This window comes from Takifugu flavidus, chromosome 10 (assembly GCF_003711565.1).
Source record: "Takifugu flavidus isolate HTHZ2018 chromosome 10, ASM371156v2, whole genome shotgun sequence".
NCBI classification, from domain to species: domain Eukaryota; kingdom Metazoa; phylum Chordata; class Actinopteri; order Tetraodontiformes; family Tetraodontidae; genus Takifugu; species Takifugu flavidus.
Genome location: NC_079529.1, coordinates 327,151 through 351,152, shown reverse-complemented (window position 1 = coordinate 351,152; position 24,002 = coordinate 327,151). Strand labels below are relative to the sequence as shown.

Here is a 24,002-nt window from a genome sequence, read left to right as displayed (position 1 = left end):
ATGAGAGCAGTCCAGCAGGGGTTATTGGCTGGAGCGGCCCCCCAGGGGAGCCTTCGCTCTCTTTCTCTCTTGTTCTCCGTCTTACACATGCTCTCTCTTGCTCTGGCTCGCTCCTCTTTTTCGGGCCTGTGGGTCTCTCCGGGTCCCGGGGGAGCAAAACAGCAGAGGGAGTCGCTGCAGGGGCCCTGAAGGCACCGCGAAGGTTCAGAAATTTAGGTGGGTTTTCCAACAGACGGACGGATGCAAAAACACCAGGCAGAAATTTGTATTCCGGGTGTGTTCATCTGTGAGTTTGTTTCACTCAAAGGAAGAAAAAAAAAGAGTTTGTTTAAATATTAAAAGTTTGAGGTTGTGAATTCAGCTGCATCCACGTGTGTGTTGCCTTTGCACACGTATGAATAGTTCATTCCGGTATTAGAATATCAGTTAACCATGAGGCTGCCAGATGGAGGGGAAAAAGAGGAGTTTGGTGGGAAGAGTGCGTGGAGGGCGACTGGGGTGGATGCTGTAGGTGTTAGCATCCCTCCTCCTCACCTTCCCGTCCTCACCCCTCCAACACCATCTTATTTTCCCCTCCTTCAATCTCACACACCCTCCCTCCATTCCTCTCCTCCACAGACGCGCACAACCACACTACATTCTACAAGAAATAATTGCTTTTGTCTGGAAGGAGTGTAGGGAGGAGGGAAAGGGGGGGCGCATGGCTCCCTCTGTGGAGGAAAGGGGGTCTGTGAAGGACAACCAGTCACTTCTCCCTTCTCTCCCTCTTTCTCCTCTCTCATCTTCTTTCTCTCTCCCCTTCACCTCCTTCTCTTCTCATTTACCTCACCATCCTTTCTTAGCCTACTCTCACTTTTCTTCATCCGACTCCCTCTTCCCTTTTTTCTCCTCCTCTGTCTCCTGCTCCTCCATCACCTTCTTTCTCTCACTGGACCTGCGGATGTCATCTGTCATACGTGATGCGGTGGAGAAGGACAATAAAACCTGCTTGTCTACAACTGATAATGGCCCATTTTTCATAATTAAGAAATATGCCACTTTAGCACGCAGCACATTTCTGGCCTTTATGGGTGTCTCTTGATGACCCTGCTGGTAATGACGGTGCAATTATTTATTTTCAATCCTTTATATATATATATATATATTATATATATATATATATATATATATATATATATATATATATATATATATATATATATTTAAAGTCCAGATTAGCTGCAGGATTAAGCGAGCATGTAGAAACAATCCTGTGGGATGTTGCCGGCTGCAGGAGCGGGATCTGCCTCATTCCTATTGATTTGCCCGTATTGACTGCGATGTTTAAGCTATAGATTTTTCTATTTAAAAATCTATATCGACAATAATCTGGTGTGTAAGCGCCCGGCGTTGACTGATGCTGCCCTGTAATTGACAGCGTGTAACATTTCGATACCGGGGAGGGAGCGAGGGCAGGGGTGTACACGGCTGTGCGAGGCATGCTGTGGAGGCCCACATGACTAGCCGGGGGTAGGAGGGACAGGGAGGAGTTGGACCCCTCTGGTTCGGATGATGACGTGTGCTTTACCCAAAAGCCTTTAAACATAATTTACCTGCAATTTTAAATGATGTAGCTGATTTTTAAACTGCAGGAAACGTTTCGCTGGGTTTCAGGGTCCTAAAGTGCTGTTCGTGCTTAAAACTACAGCTGCTTTACTTTTTGTCTTGCTAACTGACTGACCTAATGACATCCCTCCTATTTAAAGTGCTGTGGAGATAACTTAATTGTGCCTTTGCTCTGTATTCTAGTCGGTGTTAGTGTTGAGCACCTAGAGGTATCCATGGATTCACATGTTGGGTCTTCATCACTCCTCAAGCAGGTCTTTAGTAATGCACTGATCACCACTGGCATCATTATAGCCCGTATTATTAAGAGGGGAAAAATCCAGAAATCAATACAGGATACCTTTTGCAGCGGTAGTGAAAACGAGGGAGATTGGGAGGGGGAGGAAGGAGCGAGGGAGGGGAGGGAGGGAAGACAGGAAGGGAGGGGAGGGAGCGAGGGAGGGGAGGGAGGTGCGGGGGTGGGGTGGTGATGTGTGAGTAGTAGCGGGTCTTCTCTCGCCTCAATGTTGCGGCCAGCCTTGTGGCAGATCGCTACAATCCTGGAGGGAGCCGGGTCGAATGAGCTGTTGGGGTTCCCAGATAATAACGGGGACAAACAGACAAAAAAAGACACACAGGCGGATGGACGGAGATAGGCAAGTGTTCCGATAAACCCGGAGACTGCAGCCGGATTCTGCGCGTTTCTCATGTTTGTGCTCCACTCTTTTCTATAACTCATCTTATTTATTCGCTGTATTTATTTATTTATTTACCTATCGATTGATTGCGTTTTAATTACTGCCTTTTGACAGGGTGCGAGGGAGGAGGAGCGTCAGGGCCAAGCGTGCGCGTTGTGTTTGTGTGTGCGCGCCCCGTTATAACCTTCTCCACTTGGTTTCTTTCCTTTTAAAAAAAAAACAACCAACAAAACAACAAACAACCAAAAAACAACAACCAAAAACCAGTGAAAGAAAACCTTGAAGGGAGCTTTAAAGACGCTCCGTGATGCGATCCGCCGCCGTGCGCGAACGGGTGAATGTCTCACAAATAGCCTTCATGCAAACGAGGAGCGCGTGCAGCTAGAGACCAAATACAATAGATCAAACCAAATAGCCTACCACAGATATCCAAATAAGACTTTATTCCTCCGCTGGCCTTTCACGCGCTCGCGTCTGTTTCTATGTACCGTAACTTATTGTACAAAGCGAATACCAAAGCTTCGTCCGGTCCGTGAGGAGGCTGGCGACTGTTCTCATGCCTCACACCTAGAGGAAACATTAGCGGGGAGAAAAGGGGATGACAGGAGCTCTATGTTTACTCAAAGAGAAAGCTGAGGCAGTGCAACGCGAGCAGAGGCGTCAGCGACATGCACACTTGTGTCCCACCACTTCTTCAATAGGCCCGTAATTGGAACCGAACTTTTCACGCAGCCTATAGAAGCGAGGTCGGATCTCCCGTCTGTCCGTCTGTGTTTGTCTGGACCGCAAGCTGCACTCGAGGGACCAGCCTATGTTCTATGCATATTCACACCAAAAGTAACACCAGTCGACATCCACACATGTAAATATAAAAAAGAGCGCAGCTGGACTACATGTGTACACACCTAACGACGAATGTTGTGAGCTCTCCATACCAAATATCTTTGCCAAAGCTGTCTACCAGAGAGACCGAAGAGCAGACAGAAACTTCAGGAGAGGACAGAGCTTATTACAGTACTCCTGTCAGATTATTTGCATCAAAACGAGAAGCCGAAGGAAGATCATGTTTGTTCCCTTGCCGGTGCCGTTCGTGTTTCAGAGAACTGCCCCTGACCTCAACGCCTGGCGCCTCAAGTCCCCTCTGGCTCTGCGCTCCAACTCCGGTAAGATCTTTTTTTTGTTTGTTTTCTCTCTCCTCTCTGCTTCACATCCTCCATGTCGTTCAGGCTTGGCCGTGCAGACCCGCCCCACTTTGCACGGTGCCGATGCACGGGCGGCCGGCTAAGCTCTGCGCCATACACCCACTTTACACACCGCGCACAGACTCCTCCGTCTCCGCTTGTGGGCTTGACGGAGTCCTCTACAGTCGCGCAGCGGCTGTTCAGATCGAATTTTGGCTTTGTGGTGTGCGTTGGGAAGTCCAACCAGGATTGAAAGCTAATTGCGTAAAACCTCCGCGCTTGCGTCCACGTCCGTAGAAGAGCGATCTTCTCAGTTATTGTCCAGCTCGGCTGTGCTCATTTCTCCGCGCATTTTTCTCTCCCGTCTCCGTCCCCATCCTTCCCCTCTCCTCCACTGCCTGCGCCTGTGCCTCAACCTCCGTCTCTCCCCAACTAGACTCTCGGCAGGCAGGGAATATTCATGCCAACTTATCGATCCTGTGGAGATCGATTCTTGGGCCGGTGGAAGCAGGGAGAGGGGGAGATATAGGGAGAGTGTAGGTGTACGGAGGAGCACGGACGTGTACGAGGGAAGGAGGAAACGGCCGCGATATTCTCTTTTTATTCTCATATTTTGTCATTAGCATTATTATTTTGGTTTTCCAGCGCAACCACGCGCTTCGTGCCTGCGCCTGGCGCTCGGAGAGCATCGCTGCCGCGCCGCGGTGGCTGGTTCTGCTGTGATTTGGATGTTAGTCGGGGGGAGTCGCGTCCGTGTGTTGGAAATAGACTTCCATTGACTACACCACTTGTGTCTCGTTGCTGCTGCGCGGTTGAAAGCAGGGAAGCGGAGCGGAGGCAGCGAGGAGTCAGGGAGGGGGGAGGGTGCCGGCTGGGGCGCCGTCTGCGTTTCATCTGCGCTGAAGCGGAATAAAGGGACGCATGGTGGGAGCAGCCAGGCTGGCTTTAGTGTGTCACTGAGAGAGTTCTACCTCAGTACAGCTCCGACTGTTTCTCTTACATGCAACAGCTGCTAAAGCCCTCTCCCCTCACCGAAGGGTACATCTGTGACGGATGCGCGGGCTCTAATGCGTTTTCTGTCCTCTGTGCGCGCCCTCAAGGACGGTGGATTAAAGAGGCACGAACGAGAAAACGTTTCATTTCATTCGATCATTGTGCAAAGAAATCCGCCGCATCCAACTGCACATTAAGTGTTTAAATTCGGTTGGTATGCACCTGCGCTCTTAAAGGGCCACAAACCCCGACGCCTTCGTCACCTTGCGTGCAGCTCCCCTCTCATTTCCGCATCAGTTCAAGTCCATTTGATTCCAGAGATGCCGAGCTTCACCCTTGCTCCGCGTGCGCAGTCACCAGTGCACATCATGTGACAGCGAAGGGACAGGTGCTTTAGAGGAGCAGAGGAACCAGGGGCCTGTTAGCCAGCATATCTCCAGAGATGTACACACAGAAAAGGGGAGATGGAGGAAGGATGTGGCAAAGGAGAGTGGAACGGGGAGTTTTCGCGCCTTGTGCGTTGAAAAATGGAGAATGTCAGAATGAGATAAAAAATGTGGAGAGAGGGAGCGGAAGAGAGAGAGAGAGAGAGAGAGAACTGGTGGAAAGTGAGAGTAGATGACAGATTGAAAAACGAGGAGGGAGAGGAAAACCCAGTTTGAGCTGGAGAGGTGAGAGAAACCCACAGATGAGCCATTATGTTGCAGTGTCCCAGGCCCTGGCCGGCATCTGAATAAGCAGGCGAACTAATGGGGTGTGTACGCAGACCGCCTGATCCCTCAGATGGAGGGATAGAGGTGATTTACAACGCCGGGCTGATTCTAGCCTGTTGGATAATACACAACAAGGAGCTGTCCTCTCCACACGGAGAGGGTTTGCAGCGCCGTTCGGTCCGTACACCACAGAGTGTGTCTCTCTCTCCCCCCCCCCCCACACACACATACAGGCTAACATCTAGAACTCTTGACTCAAGCTCCCAGTTAACTTCCCTCTTTAACATTTAGGAGCTCCTTGACTCCTTTGAGTTAGAGCTCCACACAAGGTCAGAGGTCACAGCAGGAGTGTATGACTCTGCCCATCCTGACCCCTCACTGCCCCTTGTGTTTTCATTCTCTTTCATGTTACAACAGGCCTCGAGCGCTCATGCACAACCCCTGTGGGGGCTCTTTCTCTCTTTGACTCTTACACACACACAAACACAGGCGCACAGTCATGAAACAGACGGAGCATCATATAGAATAAAACGAGCATGTTGGAATGTTTTTCCACCTGGACGCCGCTCCAACACACTCAGGGTTTGTTCTATTTTTAATATGATTGCGCCTGTGAAGGTGGAGGTCATGGCCGCTTGTGATGTGAACTGGGCGCGTTTGTGCAGCAAAGTGGTTGGTGAAGCCATCAGCATTAACTGCTGTATGAAAGTTTAATGGGACATAGAAGAGAGAGTGCAGGTTTCCCCGCACTGTCCAGGATTTGATGGTATGATATGATATGGTGGGACATTAGGGAAACTGGAAGCAGTTTTTTCTTCCTTCGCTTCGTCTCTCGTGGACACATCAATACCTAGATTCGGCTCATCACGGCTATCTTCGGCCACACGCCATTAACCACCATTTCTGTGCTGCCAAGCTCACACTTATCTAGCATTGTTCCATCTCTGAATTCAAAAATATCAGATCTCATGGAAAAAGAACCCAATTTCCTGGCCCGTCCAGGGTCTGAACTCTGCATGTCGGCGGCGCCTGTCGTTCGGGATGCATGACTTCAGCCCATTCGTGTGCTTACCCATTTGGAGACTTAGAGGGCAAGTGTGTGCGCACAAAGATGAGAACATGCGCAAACTAGCGGGTATGGATCGGTTTGTGGAGGGGAGCGTGCAAGTCGCAGTGTTAACATGATTGCAAATGACAAAATGTCAACCTGGGTTTGTTAGCAACATAATGGGGAATCAATAGACACGAGAAAGATGTCAATACTACATGCTTTATTGCATTAAGCTGCTTCTCTCCTTCTCTGTAGCCCTCTCCTCTTCTTTTTACTTTCTCTCCTCTCTCTCCTGCTCTCTGCCACAACACAATTCTCTCTCCTCTGTTCCCCCTGTGGTAGCAGAATTAGATTGCAGTATATGAGCCAGCCACGGGGTTTGAATGCACGCAGGCTGATGGCAGAATGCTTCTGGAACTGATGGCTTTGGCTATTTACCTAAATTAGGCCCACGTTGATGCCCCCCACCATATGACGAGGCCCAACGGTGCAGCGGCGGTCGTGACGTTCTATGTTTAACAGATGCTTTTATGTAATGAGAATAAGAGCATTTGAAAACCAGGAAAAAAATAGTAAATAAAAAAGTCTTCGGGCAGGAAGAGAACCGGCTGGTTACAGCGACGTTTAATCCCGTCGAGTTCTCAAAGTGATAATTCTGTTTAAAATACATTTGGAAATTGATGTCGCGGATTCAGATTAGAGTTAAATAATCCCACTTTTGTGCATTTAATCCTATTAACAGTTTACCTTTTTTATGGATTCGCAGGTGCGTCGATGTGCACGTTGTGCGTCATATGTGTGTGCGCAATGTGTGTGTGTGATGGTTGAGGCTAATGTAGTATTAATGCTGATGATGTCCCACAGCTCATTAGCAGCTCTGAGTGGTATTGGGCTGCTCCAAGGGAACACACATACATACCATAAACACAGTACATCTCCATTAGTGTATTAATAACCATCATTCTGTCCCCAAACAGTGGTTATAACACATCTGCTTGTTGCAACACGGACACTTGGAGAATACCTAACGGGACGCAGCATAAAAGTCGCAGCATCTAAAGAGCTCAAAGAGTAGCGTTTACATTAGCATCCATTATTGCTGGATGTGTTAAATATACACACTGAAGTGGCACACGCGCACACAGCTGCACTCAGAGGAATCATTTTGTGCACTTGGCTGCTGCGTCCAATGAAATACAGCCCGGCATTAGTTCTAATCAGCGGCCGAGGGAGCGGGGTACTTAATCAGACCTATCACCGGGAGAACACACACAGAGAGGGATAGATGAAAGTATTTGTGTGTGTGTGTGGGGGGGGGGCAGTTAATCAACACATCAGCAGGAATAAACACATACAAACCACCTGACTCCATTCAGGATATTGATTTGTCTCCCTCTCTGTCCCCTTCTCTAACATACAGAAGATGTCCAAACTGGGAACTCAAGCACACTTGACCTCTACGGGGTGTGGGGGGGGGCATCCTGTCATTCTCTGAGTGTGTGTGAGTGTTGGGGCTCGGTCAGTGATGGCCAGGCGGTGATGAGCATTCACCACATGCTACCAATCACACGCCTGGTGCTATGGGCAGTCAAAACAAGCCTTTCAACTCCCGCTGACCACATTGAGCAGTTGATTAGCCGATTTTAGTGGCCGGTGGTTTTTCTCCTTTAACCAGAGTTTGTCTGGATGTATTCAAACAACCACAGGCTCAACGTTGTGTTTCTTTATGGTAAAAGATAAGAGCGGCGTCGTAAAACAGACCAACAATATGTTTCATCCCGGCGCTGTCTTTATACGTGTTGTTGATTGCCGCAGGCTGTCACCTCTGCCATCCCGCTCATGTGCCAGTACATTTAGATAATAAAAAAGACCAATAAAATCCAGCGGTTTGATTGGGTGGCTCCCCTTAGACCAGAGGAGCGGGCGACTAAATCAGGGGGTCCTTCTCTCCATTTCATTTAGCTGATAAGATTTATGGTAATGAAGGGGTCCTATTAACCTTTGGGGTTCCACTGCTGTCCTTCAGAGTGAGGGTGGATGAGAGTGCTCACAGATTGGGTTGTAAGGTGGACGCAGCGGACATGTCTGCTGTAAGCTATGTCCCACACACACACACACACACACACACACACACACACACACACACACACACACCACACACACACACACACACAGGGGGAGACTTTCCAAAGCAGCGCAGCAGCCCTTTGTGGGAGTTGAATGCATGTTTAATCTCCTTCCTCTCTTTCTCTGCGATGTATTTTTCTCTTTTTTATCCCCTGTATCCTTCCTGCTCTCCATCCATTTCTTGGCAGGAGTGCTCTGTTCTGAAATTAATCTGTTGTACTCCACCACCTACCCCCCCCCCCCCCCCCCCCACTCCAGAGTGCAATCTCTCGCCGCATCGTCTCACTCTCATTGCATTTAGAGGCAAATCCACATAAAAACAAAACCACCTGAGATGAATATCAGCATCTTTTTAAGGCTTTTTTCAGATTTCCTAGATTACGGTGATTACAGAGATGACAGAGCTTTAGGTTTTGGCCCTCGTGCAGTGTGTCCTGGACCGGAAGTGTCAATATATTACAATACAACAATATCAGGACTAGATGAGGTCCAGATCATGGCATGAATTCACAGGTGCAGGTTTAATGTTAGACGCAACCTGTTCGTTTTATTACCATGACGCTGCAATAATCATCTTTTACAGCTCTTTTAGAGCATCTAGCCAATCCTGTATTTTAAGAATCTTTGGATAGATTCATAAAGCTAGACAGAAGCTGGTGCCCTGAATCTGTACAATCAGAAGGAAACAGTCATTGTGGAGGGAAACGGGTTCAAAAGGGGGGGTTCTAAGTTGGGTTTACTCATTTCCCTCTGTAGCACAAGGCCTCTGCACGCTCTCAAAAGTGCACTCACAAACCATGATAATCCTTCCAAATGTATTCTGCCAGCACCAAAACCTGAAGTGTGTGACCTAATGTTATGTAAATGACAACACTGTTGTCATCTGCAATACTGACGCATGTGGGAAACGCAGCCTTTCAGGCGGCTCATCCAGAAATGTGGCGAATTTTCAAAGACGTATTTGTAGGGAACAAGGACGATAATGATCACGCTGAGGGCAAAACAGATTTGTGGCTGTGCGGGATCCTGCTTATCTCCCTCCTTGTAAATGACTCTGTCTGTATACTGCATGGTTCACATGTCTCCCGTTGCTTCGTAGCACTGTGTCCAGTAGACGTGTGGTCAGCTGACATTTTGTATTGAAAGCGAGACTGTTTGGGAGGCGTGAGGCCATGATCACCCAAACACAGCCAGAGGTTGTCTCCAGTGCACGTGCACGTCACCAATATTCACCGGCTGCCTGCAAATATTAAGGAGTAAATAGAAAGGCTGCAAACCGAGGGGGGAGGGGGGAGGTACATCCACCCCTCCTTCTGCTGTACAAGGGCCGTACCCCTCTGCCCCTTTGTCTGCTTGTAAAGGGGACAAGGGAGGAGGTGCTGTGGTGGTGGTGGGGAGGGGGGCGAAGGAGTGACTAAGTGACCTCTCGCTCCCCTTTCTTTTGACGCTACCATGTTCTGTCCATTTTGTCATGCACGTCCCTCTCCCTCCCTCCTCTTTCATCCTCTTTCGTTCCCCCTTTTTTCAGCCTGGTTAAGTCGCCATGGCTGCAGGCTTCACACATGTCCCATCGGCTCCCTCTCTCTCCCTCTCTCCTCTCTCTCCCTCCCTCCCTCCCTCTCTCTCTCTCTCTCTCCCTCTCTCCTCCTCTCTCTCTCTCTCTCCCTCTCCTCTCTCTCTCTCTCTCCCTCTCCTCTCTCTCCTCCCTCTCTCCTCTCTCTCCCTCTCTCTCTCCACATCATAGCTGCAGCAGCCCGGTTGCCAAAGTGTCTGTAGGACACATTAAGACCCATAAAAGCCTGGTCTGCGGTCGCTCTCTTAACCACCAGTCAGAGGTAGTGTACAAAAGTGACTTTAAATTAGTCTGTGATTACCCTGGAACATGGAGAGACACTGAAGTGGCCAAGAGAGAGCGAAACAAGGCCAAAGCACTGGGGGGGGGAAGAGTCGCTCACGGACGTCTCTTTAGTCTCTTCAAGAAAATTGAACAAAAACGAATACATTTGTTTCTCCCACACCTAAAAGCTGAAGAGACTCTTTGAGAGAGCCAAGTGATGAAAAGTTGTTGCCCAAATTTCCTCAACCTGCTGCCCCCCACCCGCCCCCCTCTCCTCTCCCCTCCCCGTCAGCCTTTCTCCTAATTGGCCACATGCTGCCTTGAGTGACAGGTGTAATCATCAGTCAAATTATGATGGGAGGAAGATGTGGTGGTGGTGGAAGGAGAAGAGAGGAACAGCAGAAGGTGGTGGTGGGCAAGCTTGAAAGGAAATGCTTTGATCAAAGATAGAGGGGGGGGGGGGGGGTGAAAACAGGCCGAGCTACATGGAAACCTGCTGGCTACACACCTGCTGCTTCAGACTGGCAACAATAGCACCGTTAGACCTCAGTTTATTTAAGAGCATCGCCCAAAAGCCCTGTGCCCACAAGAGATTAGAGGGAAACTGTATCATCAGCACCGTCTAAATGTCTCCAAAACTCCTTCAATGTCACCGCTACAATTGAAATTACACAATAATCGCTGCAGTACCTGTGCAACAGCCCTTTAGTCGTGCGCTCACCAGTTCAGGCCCATGTTATATTTGGATGTACTTACTGAGAGAGAGCAGATGTTGGCTCCCCAGCCAACTAATGAAGTTTACAGTAATTAGGAGTGCTGATGAAGCGCTTTGATTCTCTGGCTGCGGAGGCCCTCTCATCAGCTGCTAGCTAGCTAGCGTTGCGGCGCGCTCTGCAGTCACATCCTATTAGGCGGCTCAATGTACACTCTGAATTAGGAGCAGGAGATTAAGTGGAGATGAAGACTGGACACACACACACACAGACACACACACACACACACAAGCGCATGCATATACTGTGTTTATAAAAGATCAGCACTTTTCACTCACTCCCTGTTATAATGATGTTAGAAAATAAAACATAGAATACTAATGGGCTGGTATATCCTTTATATCTTCCTTTGTTATGCTTGTGCTCATTTAAGAAAGCTCTCAGGCAGTAACGCGCTACTTTCACTCTGCATTTTTCCTCCCTTTAAGAAACCGAAAATTTGTCTGCACATCCAACAAACAAAAGACATCGTGGAGAGTCGTCCAACACCCATTTCCCCTACTTCTTTGCTTTGCTATTTGTCAATATTCTCCCTCCCTCCCTCTCTCCCCCCTCTCTCGTCTTTTGTGTCATGGAGTGATTATTGAGGACGTGGCTTCTGTGTTTAACGCCGCTTGATGAAGTCTGCCTTTGTCTGTCTGTGCTAACCTGTCGCAAACGGGACGTTGCTTATAGCAAAATCAATACACGGAGAGGTGGAGAGCGAGCGTCCTGGCGAGGGAGACGCAGGAAAGAAAGATGAGGGAGGGAGGAGGGGGCGGATGGGGTGTTGTGGGGTAGATGAATGCAACAAGAGAGGAGTAAAGATGAGACAGGAAGTACACAAAAAAGAAAGAAGGGTGAGGTGGAGAGGAAAATTAAATAATTTCCTTTTATGCTCCTAGAATATAGTGAATAGCTAGTATCAGCTGCCGTGTGTGTGTGTGTGTGTGTGTGTGTGTGTGTGTGTGTGTGTGTGTGTGTGTGTGTGTGTGTGTGTGTGTGTGTGTGTGTGTGTGTTTATGTGTGCAAATCATGGCATTTATTTGGATGTGTTTGTCTTGTACACATTTGGCCTTGACTGCGTGGCAGTTAGACGTGTGCATGTGATTGTTTAGACGTCCTCACAAAGGGGCAGCCCCGTCCTTTTTTCTTTCTTTCTTTGCTTCCACTCCCCAGAGTCAAAGCCTGAGCAAAAGGGACTGAGGAGCCTGAGCAAGAGAGGAGGAGAAGAAGAGGTGCATGGCTTGAGAAGGAAGGAGCAGTTGTGTGAGAGAGGCACAGCTGGGAAATGAGAAATGCAACCCCCCTCCCCATATACTGCCACCTTACACACACACACACACATGATCCCCATCTCCTTATCCTCCCCTCAGGAAAGAAGGGTTGGAGGTGGAGGGAGAGGTGGGGGTGGGGGGGGATAGGAAGAGATGGAGAAGGGGACAGATAGGGTTATTAAAATTCATGGCTTTTTTTATTTTCCCTCCTGAAAATCAATAGTGTTTACTATGAATGAGTGGAACAGTGGACAACAGTGGTGCCGGGGGACAGAGAGAGACAGAAAGGAGGAGGAAAAGGAGCAGTAAGAAAGGGGAGAGGGAGGGGGTGGAAGAGAGGAGGAGGGGTGACTTTATTGCAATTGGGAGAAGCACCAGAGGCCAAGGTTAAAGACCAGTAGGGGCAGAGAGGCAGAGAGAGATAGAAGCACTAAGTAAATTCAGTTGTCTTCTAAAACAGATATACTACCCTGTAAATGCATATTTACTATTGGCCATTGTAAGAAGGTAATATAATATAAATCATCATCTGCCATGCTGTAATGCCCCGTGCTGTAATAGCAACCGATCAAATGTCTTTACTTCTTTAACTTTCCATTCCTTGCTTCAGCTGACTCTACCTTTCAAAAACTGTATGTGCTTGTGTGTGTGTGTGTGTGTGTGTGTGTGTGTTTGTTGGTTAATTGGCAGTCTACCAACAGAACTGACATGGTCTCTCACAAAGAGCAGACATACAAAACTAAGGCATCCAACACATTAACACACACACACACACACACACACACACACACACACACACACACACCGGTTCACACTGAGTTGTTCTGCAGCCGTGACCCTGATTCCCGCTGCTGAAAGCCTAGAAGTTCACGATGGCGTACCAGTGTTTTGATTAGCTCCAGCCTGTGCGTCTCACACCGCTTGATCAAAGAAGAAAAGCAGCGTTTTTTGTAAATCTTTATTTCCTTTCAGCTTTGGTCGGATGTTGCTGCATCCAGAGGTTGCGATTTTCTGGAAGTAAATTGAAAAAGTGTCCGTCGGAACCTGTCCACCTTAGATGGAGTACAAGACCAGCCCTTTATTTAGTTCTCCCTGTTTTACATGTAAGAAACAATTCATCACCGTGACATCGTTGGGCTGTTGTGCGCGCAGTTCTCGTTGGCCTGCACAAGCGTGTGAGCGTGCACGTGAGCGTGTGTGAGTTATGCAGGCAATGATATATATTCAGACAGCTCATGCATTATGGAGAGTGCAGGTGAGAGTGTCTAAATGCGAACTGCTGCTATGTGGAGAGTTCAGGGCTGATCCCACTGAAGCCTTTTGTATTCCAAATAGCATCTCCATTTCAAATCGGCCTGTCAAAAGCCGGCAGCATGTTTTATTCAGCAACAGATATTGATCACATGCATATATTCCAAATCTATATTGCATACCGAATCATACACTTTCATATGGATATGACATAGCAAATCTGCTGTGTGTGGGGTGTGTTTATGTGCCCACAGTGCCGGGCTTTGTGGAGCGGCTGCAGTTATTTAATGGAGCGTCTGTGTGCAGTGATGTCGGTCAGGTGCTGAAGTTCAGCTCTGCAAATGACTCATTGTTGTTGCTAAAGAGAGGGTGAGGGGAAGTAAAGAGCATCCATTCAGCTGCTGTGTGTGTACACGTGTGTGTGGCCAGTGCATTGTCTGCTGGGATGAGGAGAGTTTGCCAAGGTCAGAACGGTTCCTTCCTATGGGCTTCGACTTCGTTACTCCGACACCTCCGACGACTGAAGTGGGGGTGTGTGCTAACTTCCATTTCTCAATCCACTTACCGGGCTTCCAGCTTCTTGGTGGAAATGACCTCCAAACACCCACATAGATTAGCAGGCAGCGTTTCGCCATTTCACCTTCTCTTTGTCCATCGGCGTGTTTTTCCATCAGCTGTCGACCACGTGCAGCAGCGGAGACCCGAGGCCATCCTCGCCCTCTATCGCCAGCGGCTCTTTTAGAAACCCGCATGCTTCACCTGCACGGGTGCGGCTCTAAATCTGGTCGGGTCACAGTATGCAAGAGGGAAGGGACGGCGCTTTGGTGATGGAGCTCCGACGTTCACCTTTCACACGCGTGACTAAAAAGTGGTTAAAAGAGTTGTGGAAAGATGATTTTGGTTGGTGTTTAGCACTAGTTTATTACAATGTTCTCTCTCTCCTTCTCCTGGTGATGTCATACAGAACACCAGTGATTCAAATCCTCTTCCTCAATTCACTTCTGATGTAGGGATGAATTTGGTTTGATGCAGGACAGGATTTAAAGCTGTGATAGCGAGTGTTTCCCTTCAAACGCTGGGAAGAGCGGCGCCGATCTCTTCACTCGCCGTTGGGATGGAGACAGTTGAGCTGCCTTCTGTCCACACAGGACACGACTCTCTACATTTGCTCCTTGCTTAAAAGGTCATTTGTCAAAGCTGACATTTTCTGCCCTTACCAAAGGTTTCCTCAATATCCAGCCCCGCGTTCCCATTCAGAGTTTATGGTTTTTCATCTATTTGTTTGCCTTTGTATAAACCTTTTCTGACAATGCGTTCCCCTTTAGTGTCAGGAGGAATCAGAAGGAGGGATTCTATCAGTAATGTTCAATAAACTAAGGCATGACAGATGAGGTCCCCTGTGTGTGTGTGTGTGTGTGTGTGTGTGTGTGTGTGTGTGTTTGGGGGTGGGTGGGGGGTTGCCTGGGTAATGGGCTCAAGGATTCAGTGAAATGTAAGTTGCTACTGGATGTGTGGTGAGTCGTTACTTGCACACTTCCTAAGTGGGTTTGATTATACATTAATCTGTGTGTGTGTGTGTGTGTGTGTGTGTGTGTGGTGTGTGTGTGTGTGTGTGTGTGTGTGTTTATGTGTGCAAATCATGGCATTTACATGTATGTGTTTGTCTTGTACATATTTGGCCTTGACTGCGTGGCAGTTAGACGTGTGTGTGTGTGTGTGTGTGCGTGAGAGAGAGCTGGACATTTCGTCTCTGTTTCCACCATTTTAGACCTGGAACATGGACTCGTTTAACAAATGCACCCCCACTGTCACTCTGAGATCCTTTTCTGAAGAAGCGGCGACATTCTCGGTTCCGGCGTGCGACACAGACCAACGAGAGTGTCTGGACATAAACGGGCCTTGTACAGTCAGTGAACAACTGAATTGAATTGTGTAGGAGCTACCTGCTTTATGCTGTTCCCCGCTCGCCCTGGTGGCGCTGGGTGTCGGCAGGAGGTGGTTCTGGGTTTGCAGATGGGTCTGAGGTGGGTGGTTCTGGGCTTGCAGATGGGTCTGAGGTGGGTGGTTCTGGGCTTGCAGATGGGTCTGAGGTGGGTGGTTCTGGGCTTGCAGATGGGTCTGAGGTGGGTGCTTGTCAGTCATTTCCCCTCTGCTCGCAGCTGTAATGATGAAAGCGCCCTGCTGGATGCACTCAGTGCTGACAAATCAGTGATAAAGAGTAATGACATCAACAACATAATGGATCTCCTCCTACTCACCCCCCCCCCCCCCCCCCGGCTCCCCTCCGGCCATTTATAACACCTTAGATCTTTGACTTTGCGCCATCAACAATGCAACAATTTATGATGTTTGTCATTGCATCTTTATATCATTTGTCTCTATAGTTTTGTTTCTCTATTGGTCTGACTATCCTCGAACTCCCCCCCCTCTCTCACCCCCTCCGTCTCTCTCTATTGATCCAGTCATAGTTTTCTCAGTCTTCACAGTACTGGGCTGCTCTAATCAATACAGATAATTGTCTGCTCTCTCTTGATGCCAAACATGGTCTCTCCCTCTCCTCGCTCTCTCCCTCCTTCCCTTTTTATCAATGAACTTCACTCTTCTCTCACCCCTTCTCACCCACCCCGCCTTTACCCCCCCTCCGGACGGGGATTCCCCCTCCCCTAATGACGGGAGATAACCTGTTTTCTTTACCGATTTCCCCCCCCTCACCCGCCCTCCCTTGCACACATCCCTGCCTCACCCGCTGCCTCCCTTTCCTCCCTCGTTCATCGATTACCGTGAGAGCCAGGGCCCGGCCCGCTCGCCCTACAGATGTAAACACACACAGCGGTCGTGTTGTGGTTTAGTCACCGTTCGACCTCTCTTCATGGGGGGGCTTTTGGTTAATCAGTGGTTTCTTGTGGGCTCCTGATTGTGGTCTGTGACCGCGCCAACATGGACGCCAGACGTTGGGCCGGCCATCGCTCACATCACCATCATTGTGCGCTCTGATTCCAGCCATTGTTAGTCTCACACACGGCAGGTTAACACACGGCAGGTTAACACACCTCAGGTCTCCACCGATCGGCAATGGAAAAAAACAAAGCAATAAATAACTTTCCAGAGATCAGGCAGAAAACGAGAAAAGAATCGTCTTGAAAGTGGGTTTGATGAATTAGGAAACTCGTAAAAAAAAACACCAAAGACTTAAAGTTGCACATTGAGGCCCAACAATAATATTCTCTGCTTGGGAAAATCCTGCATGATTAATAATGGATCCCCACGTTGGAGCATCCAGGGTTATACAGACCTGCGGGTTACTGTAGCACGGGGGCGCGTGCGTGCACATTTGAACACATGCATGCTTGCATGTGGGGGTGTTCTATTATAAATCAAACGGCAGAAGTCTCTGATGTATAGTCTATCACTGAAATACATCAGCAGGTGCACATAAACCACACAGGCAATATCAATGACAATATATATACAGTATATGTATCTGCTGTTTACACAAATAGCTCATATCCACTCCCATCTGCAGGAGCTGATAGCTCAGGCAGTGCCGTGTTTCTGTTTCTTTACCACGAGAGGAGTAGGTGAGACGGGGGAAAAAAGCGTTTCAATCAGGATGCAGGTGGAACATGAAATGATCTGCTGCGGCGGTGGGAGCGCCGCAGATAGCGCCGGCAAATCGGCAGCATTTGAATTGGAAGAGTGTGCTGGATTAATACGAGCATATTTGCGCATCGGCGAGTTATCTGTGGGATTTCACGGCGAATCCGTGTTTGTCTGTGATCTGGCCTCGCCGTGCACGCCGGGGACCTGAAGGGAGAGAGCGGAGGGGTGACCATCGAGGGCCTGAAAAGGCCGAGAGGAGACGAGACAAAGGACAGAGTGATGGCGCTGGTGGAGGGCAGGAGGGTTGGACGGAGACAGCAGGGATCCTCTCCGTCCCCTGAGAGTTGAACCTACAACCCCCAAACCCTCCTCGAGCCCTCTGGTCATGGACTTGAACCCTGTAACCCTTTGATGGACAATCTGTTCGCCTCCTCGGCATCAATGCAGCACCGTGCATGCTTCTGACGGATAAATGGGGCCGGGGGTGTGTGTGCGTGCGTGTGTGTGTGCCCTGTATAATTGGGTGTTTGGTCAGTTGTCTTTATTTTAAGGGTCTAGCCCCCATCTCACGTCACATAATCCTGATCTCGCATCTCGATTTCTTAGATTTTTTTTTATTTTTTTAAACACTTTTATATTGCAGATTGAATATTGGGACGGACTGAAACAGCTTCAACATGATCAAATCCTGATTTTAACACGGGGTTGTTTCATTGTGCAGTTTGAGGAAAATGCACATAAAACTGGGGGATCGCGGCCCATTAGTAAGTTAAGGGAGAAGGGAGGACTACTGGGGTTGACATGCTCCCCTCATCCAGTTTTTGCTCTCCATTATTTCTCTATTCCTTCTCTTGTTTGTATTTGTGGGCTCTACTTATCAGATCGCAGCCCCATTCAGGGCCTCCATCAGGGGAAGAAGCCAGGCGCCTCCATCTCTCTTTCATTCAATCTCTCCATCTCTCTCTTGCCTTTCTCATGCTCTCCCTCTCCTAACCTTTGAGAATAAGAACCTTGAATTTGAATTTCAGAGTGAGCAAGCAGGAGAAGGGTTTGGAAGGAGCAGGAGAAGGGGGTGAGGGGGTAGGTGGAAAGGATGGCGGGGGAGGGGCGCGTGTAGCTGCAGTCGTTGAGAAAGGGCCCTCTCTGCGCGTCCCCCGGCCTCCCCCCTTAGAGGGGCCCCGATCGATACAAACTCGGAGCAATAAAGCTTTCCCCCTGTCATCTCTGCAGAATACAAAGCAGAATAGAGAGAGGGAGCGAGAAAGAGAGGGAGAGAGAAAGAGAGAGAGGTGAAAAGCTGTTCCGCTAGCCAGACCAATTTCCGACCCCCCCCCCACACACACCACACCTCCCCTGTGTTCCCCCTACTCACCATCCCCACCACCTCCATCACCTCCTTTACTTACCTACTTCTTTTTATCTATCACTCTTTCACATTTACCCCAAACGGTCAGTATCAGCCCCCACGGCTGAGCGCATGTCTCCCCATAATGAAGACAGCATAAATAAAAGAAGTATATACCAGACTCACCTAATAACGGAGAGAAAGGGATGAGGCAGGAAAAAACTCCCCAAAATGGTGCTGTGATGGAGAGTAAATCAGCCCTGGGGGAGGATAGGAGTCTATGGGAGTGCTTGGGGGGGTGAGAGAGGGACAGAGGAAAGGAGTTTTCACACAGAAAAAAGATGGATGAATCTAAACAGGTAGAGGGGAGATGTAGGAATAATGATGAGAGAAGAAGACGGGGGGGTGGAGACGGGATGAGTGGAGACGGGTGAGGATGAGGGAGAGCGAGGAGAGAGAGGTGAGCGGGTCAAACAGCAATCCCTAGAATTGAGAGCCAATTACTGTAATTGTAATCTGGATTCAAAGCATAGAGATGCAGCAGTGACAGGCTCACGCAGAGAAGCTGCACACACACACACACACACACACACACACACGCACGCACACACACACACACGCACGCACACACACACACACACACACGATGGCTGTAAACCTTCACGAGCACATGTAGAGTTGTAGACACACAGCCACGTCTTTTGTCTGTCCTGTGTGTGTGTGTGTGGTGTGTGTGTGTGTGTGTGTGTGTGTTGTGTGTGTGTGGTGTGTGTGTGCGCGTGTGTGTGTGTGTGTGTCGGCCGTTCTTCTCTGGGAAACGACGCAGGATTCAAGCTGCCAATCAACTATTGTTCACGTGTCAATTTAATAATATTTCTGAGCGCTGACCTCCACACCACTATAGCCGTCATTCTCCGCATGTAAGTGCGTTTCTCTATATTTCTCTGTCTTTCCCTCTTTCACCTCAGTCTAACCCCCCCACCCCTCCATTCTCCTGTCCCTCACTCTCTCCTTTATTAGAAGAAGATAGTGCGAATCCTTCATCTCTCCTCTGTTAATTCTCTCCGTTATTGTCCCGCTGCTCAGGCCTCCCTGTCTCTACTCCTGTCCTCCCATTCTGACTGTCTGATGTGTTTGGGTCTTTCCTTCTCTTGCTTTGTCCCTCATCCTTTCTTTCTTTCACCCTATCAGCTCAGCTCCCTCCATCACCTTATCTCAGGTTCTTCGATTCCGTCTTTTCCTCCCTCCATCAATTCTTCCAGTCTCTCTTTTACCTTCTTAGCTTCCTCCTCATTGCATTAACTTCACATCCTCCCTCCCTCCCTTCCTCCCTCCTTCCCTCCCTTCCTCCCTCCCTTCCTACCTTCCTTCCTTCCTTCCTCCCTCCCTCCCTCCCTCCTCCTGCTCATTCCCTGGGGAGGTCAGTAATAATGGTAGTGATGGAGTGAGAGAGGGAGGTGCGATTATTGTCTTGTCGGGAGTCAGAGGAATCGATCGGCCCAGAAATATGAGGCGCGAGAAAGAGCCGCTGTGTCAGATACAATAACCACCCGCTCCCGGGGGCTTACACACACCCGCGCGCACACACACACACACACACACGTGTGCGTGCACACACACACACACACACACACACACACACACACACACACTCATATTTGACACAAACATACACATTTGGTTTAACGCAGCCTCAGACATGTATACACATGGTACAATATTTCTTTTTCATTAACCCAACGTGCACGCACCCCTCTTCTTCTTCTGTGGTGGAGCAGAGTGGCCAGACAGCCCAATCATCTATAAGCTTTGATCTGATATAAAGCCCTGAAGTAGATCTTTTCTGATCATTCCTCATGCACAGATAAAGGGCAATGTGAGGAAAATAGCTCACACACCTTTCACTCACGTAGCTATAAACAGACATAAACACACACGGGCATGAGTGCGCCACGTACACACACGCTCACACTGAGACCTTTCACTGCTGTTGCCTGGCAACGTGGCCGAGTGTCCAATCCGAGCGGAGAACAGTGGCCAGTGATGTCACAGCTGCTGCTGACCAACGGGTCTGAGAGGGAAGGAGAGACAGAGAAGGACAGAGGAAAGTTTAAATTGCTGGAAAAGGAAGGAACATGGAAGGTTGGGGGGGGGGGGTTTGTGAATGATGACAAAATGCCGTGAAAGAAAAGGAATAGAGGGGATGAAGGATGAGCCAAAGAGTGCACAGAAATGCACAAGAGAGTGTGAAGTTGGCAGATTGGGAGTGAAACACTCGTTTTTACCTGGGTCGGTTCTCCTCATCACTCCTGAGGGCCGCCCGTTCCCCGTCCGTCCTTCTTCTCCTGAGCGCAGAAGGAGACGAGGAGGTGATCGGAGTGAAGATAAAGATCCCGGCTTCAACCTTGATAGCGCCATGGGAGCGTCAATGTCTGCCTAGACGAGCCCCGCTCCCTATGGGCAGGCGATATAATATGAAACATAAGAGAAAGATGGAGGAGGATGGAAAAAATGAGCGGTTGAGAGGTGTTAGGACAAGAGAGGAATAGGTGTTGTAACGGTGTAGGAGGTGACGTGTCCGTGTGTAAGATGGCACAGGTCCCATGGCAGCCAACAGTGAGTGTGTTTTAACCCCTCCTGCTTACAGAACCTCCACCTCTGTGGTCTCCACACTGCTGGAGCTTCTATTTAGAATGGTGTAAGATCTCATGGGGACACACTCGCACACCTACACACTGCATTAGGTTTGAAATCTCTCTCTTGCTGGAAAAGAGCCTTGCTGCTGGTGCGTCGCTGAGCGTGCGCTTTGTCCCCTTTATAAGAAGAGGAATATGATGGATTATGTGAATTAGTGCTGGTGTGTGCTGCAGGCCCCAGGCTGTATATAGGAGCCGGGGAAGCGTATTGAGCTGGATTGGAGACCTCGGAATTCTCCTCTCAATGAGCCATTATATTCAGGCTCCTCCCACCTGCCTCGCCATCAGCAAACAGCCTTGCTCTGGTCTCCTTCCCATCTCTTTATGCTTACCTGCATTCCTCCCATTCCTGCTCCTTCTTTTTTCTCCCATTTACGGTTTTAGTAGACCCCCCCAGTCCTTCCTCTCTCTCGCTCGCTCTCTCTGACAGTGGAGTGATTGATGGGACTCTAGAGGCCTCAGTCTCTTCCCATCCTCCTCCCTGGGGTCCAGCTCTCTCTCCTCTCTCTCTCTCACACACACACTCACTCACACACTCACACTCTCACACACACACAGCAGCATTGCATTAACAGCATTACTTGTTTATTCTGTTTTACATTTGTTACCTTGTGTGTTAACGTGTTTGGGTCGTTTGCTGATATCCGAGCGTTACTGAAAGCCTTTGACCTCTCGTGGTCCAGACGACCCCCCCGTTGACACGAAATGTACAACACAGACGCACCACTCTTTCGTGGCTACTCAGAGAAGTATTCATGCATGGACACACGCACACAAAGACGCACGCCGCGGTCGTTATATGGTTAGATTGGCGTTTGAACAAAGGTCACGGCCAAAGCCGCGCTGCCAAGACGACCTCTGACCCCGAGAAGCACTTCCCCCACCCGAATGGGCAGTCTGTCACTGTTGTCGGAAGGGCCAGAAATGCTCCGACACTCCACGGATGCATGTTGTCAACCGATTTCTGCAGGTAGACAAACAACTCTTTCAGATGAAGGCCGAAAGATTAAGCAGAATAAATAAATAAAAACAATTAAAAGGAGATTAGTGCCTAAAGTAACTTGAATGTCCAGACATGCAGTTGTTAATATTCTCTGCTACTTTAATTCAGGATTTAGTGAATTCTTTTTTGGTGAACTACAACAAAAGTTTCCCTTCTACGTAATGCCGTTTACCTTAAATACATCTTTGTTTATGGGTTTGTAAGAAAAAAAGAAAGAAATCTAAAATATAAATATGCATGGAAAGATTTCCCCCTTGACTCGTTTCACGTGTATTTGATGTTTACCTGCTCCTGTGGTGCAGCGCTGTATCTATGCAGCAGTAAATTGGGCTGCTGTAAATCTCCAAATAAAGAATTTATAAGGTTAAACTTGGGAACTCTGCTGCAGTTAGCGTTTGAATTAGTGAACTCGGACCAGGGGGAAAGGAAAGGGAAGGTGGTCTGTGGGCTGCACCCAGGTTATAGAGCCTGTTTGTTCATTAGCTCAGAAAACCAAGAGTGCCACCTAGTGGCCACACCTGTCCACTGTCACAGCCTACACAGCATTTCTGCCGATAGAGAAAGCTGCTCTGCTCTGTCAAGATTGTTACCGCACCTCACATGTCGGCTCGTTTAGCATCTTCTTGGTCTCACGTGCACACACGCCGTTAGCCTTTTGTTTCTCTGCTTTTTGCTCTGTGCTGTGGTCAGAGGCACCGTGACTGAGTCTTCCCCTCCACTGGGGTTCCGCTGTGGCTGGTAAACATTGCTAAAGAGGACCCACGTCTTCGCTTCTGTAGCTCTCCTACGCCTAAAGACCACCACACGCCCACTCACGTGCACCAACCCCACAGTCTAACCCATGACACAGAAGAGGATGCGGACAAGAGATGTGCGTCGAGATCACTTTTCCCTCATGTTCAGATCATTTCTCGGCCAAAGGTTTTCTGTCCGTATCATTTGCTGTTCATTCAGAATATCGAGCCTGTTGTCGTTCTCCAGCAGAAGTGAATGTGTGTGCGTGTCTGTGTTTGTGCACGAGCTGTTTCCAGCCGCGCCATCACTTTCCATCCACGCACACCCATCATCAGCACCCTCCTTTTTATCTCCTTCCTCACCGCCTCTCTCTCCCACTCTCAAACCTCTCACATGTCCCCTTTCTTTCTTTTTTGTGTCTCTTATTTTTCTCTCCTCTGTGACGAGTTCCTACTCTTTTGAGGCTTACTTCCTGTTCTCTTGCAGGATGTGGGGAGGAGGTGGAGCTTGGGGGTGTGGACATGTGCAATAGAGAGAACGAGAGGGTGGGAGAGACTGATTCTCGAAACCATATGATTTATACAGTCCTCCTTTTGGTTAGAGAGGGAAGGAGAGTTTTTCTTTAACGTAGCGTGAACACTCTGACAGACACAGACATGACCAAGACGGCAGCGATAGCAGCGCAGGACTTCTCCAGTATGTGGTTGTCAGGTGAGCGTTTGACTGTCCCGTCTGTGGCCTAAACTTACCATCACTAAATAAGCTGTGAGCGTGAGTGTGTGTGCGTGTCTGTGTGTGTGTGTCTGTGTATGTGTCTGTGTATGTGTCTGTGTGTGGTCATTAATGTCATGGGGTCTAATTGGCTCAGTTAATTAGAGGATATCAAAGAGCATGGATGATGGATGGATGGATGGATGGATGGATGACGGATGGATGCTTCACGCTCAGGGAAAGGTCAAACTATCGTATGGCTAAAGTGTGTGTGTGTGTGTGTGTGTGTGTGTGTGTGTGTGTGTTTATGTGCTCAAAAGGTTTTGTTTTGTTTTGTTTTTACAAAAATTTAAAAGTGCTAATAATTCAAATTGATCTCAAACCAATCAAAGGTATCCTGAGAGCCGTGTGTGTGTGTGTGTGTGTGTGTGTGTGTGTGTGTGTGGGG

At 48.8% G+C, this 24,002-nt stretch overlaps 1 protein-coding gene across 11 annotated transcripts in view; it reads left to right on the top strand.

Annotated features, from left to right (window-relative positions):
* The first annotated feature begins 2,085 nt into the window (after nucleotides 1–2,085).
* Nucleotides 2,086–24,002, top strand: part of pou2f2a (POU class 2 homeobox 2a) — a 36,929-nt gene continuing 15,012 nt past the window's right edge. For 2 of the 11 annotated variants that reach the window (XM_057045911.1, XM_057045918.1), the window contains exon 1: nucleotides 2,086–3,445. In XM_057045911.1, the coding sequence (XP_056901891.1) occupies nucleotides 3,346–3,445 (100 nt within the window). In that variant the 5' untranslated portion in view covers nucleotides 2,086–3,345. Of the gene's footprint in view, nucleotides 3,446–23,379; nucleotides 23,555–24,002 lie in introns of those variants that run through there. The other 9 variants (XM_057045917.1, XM_057045915.1, XM_057045912.1 and 6 more) reach the window with 9 other exon arrangements.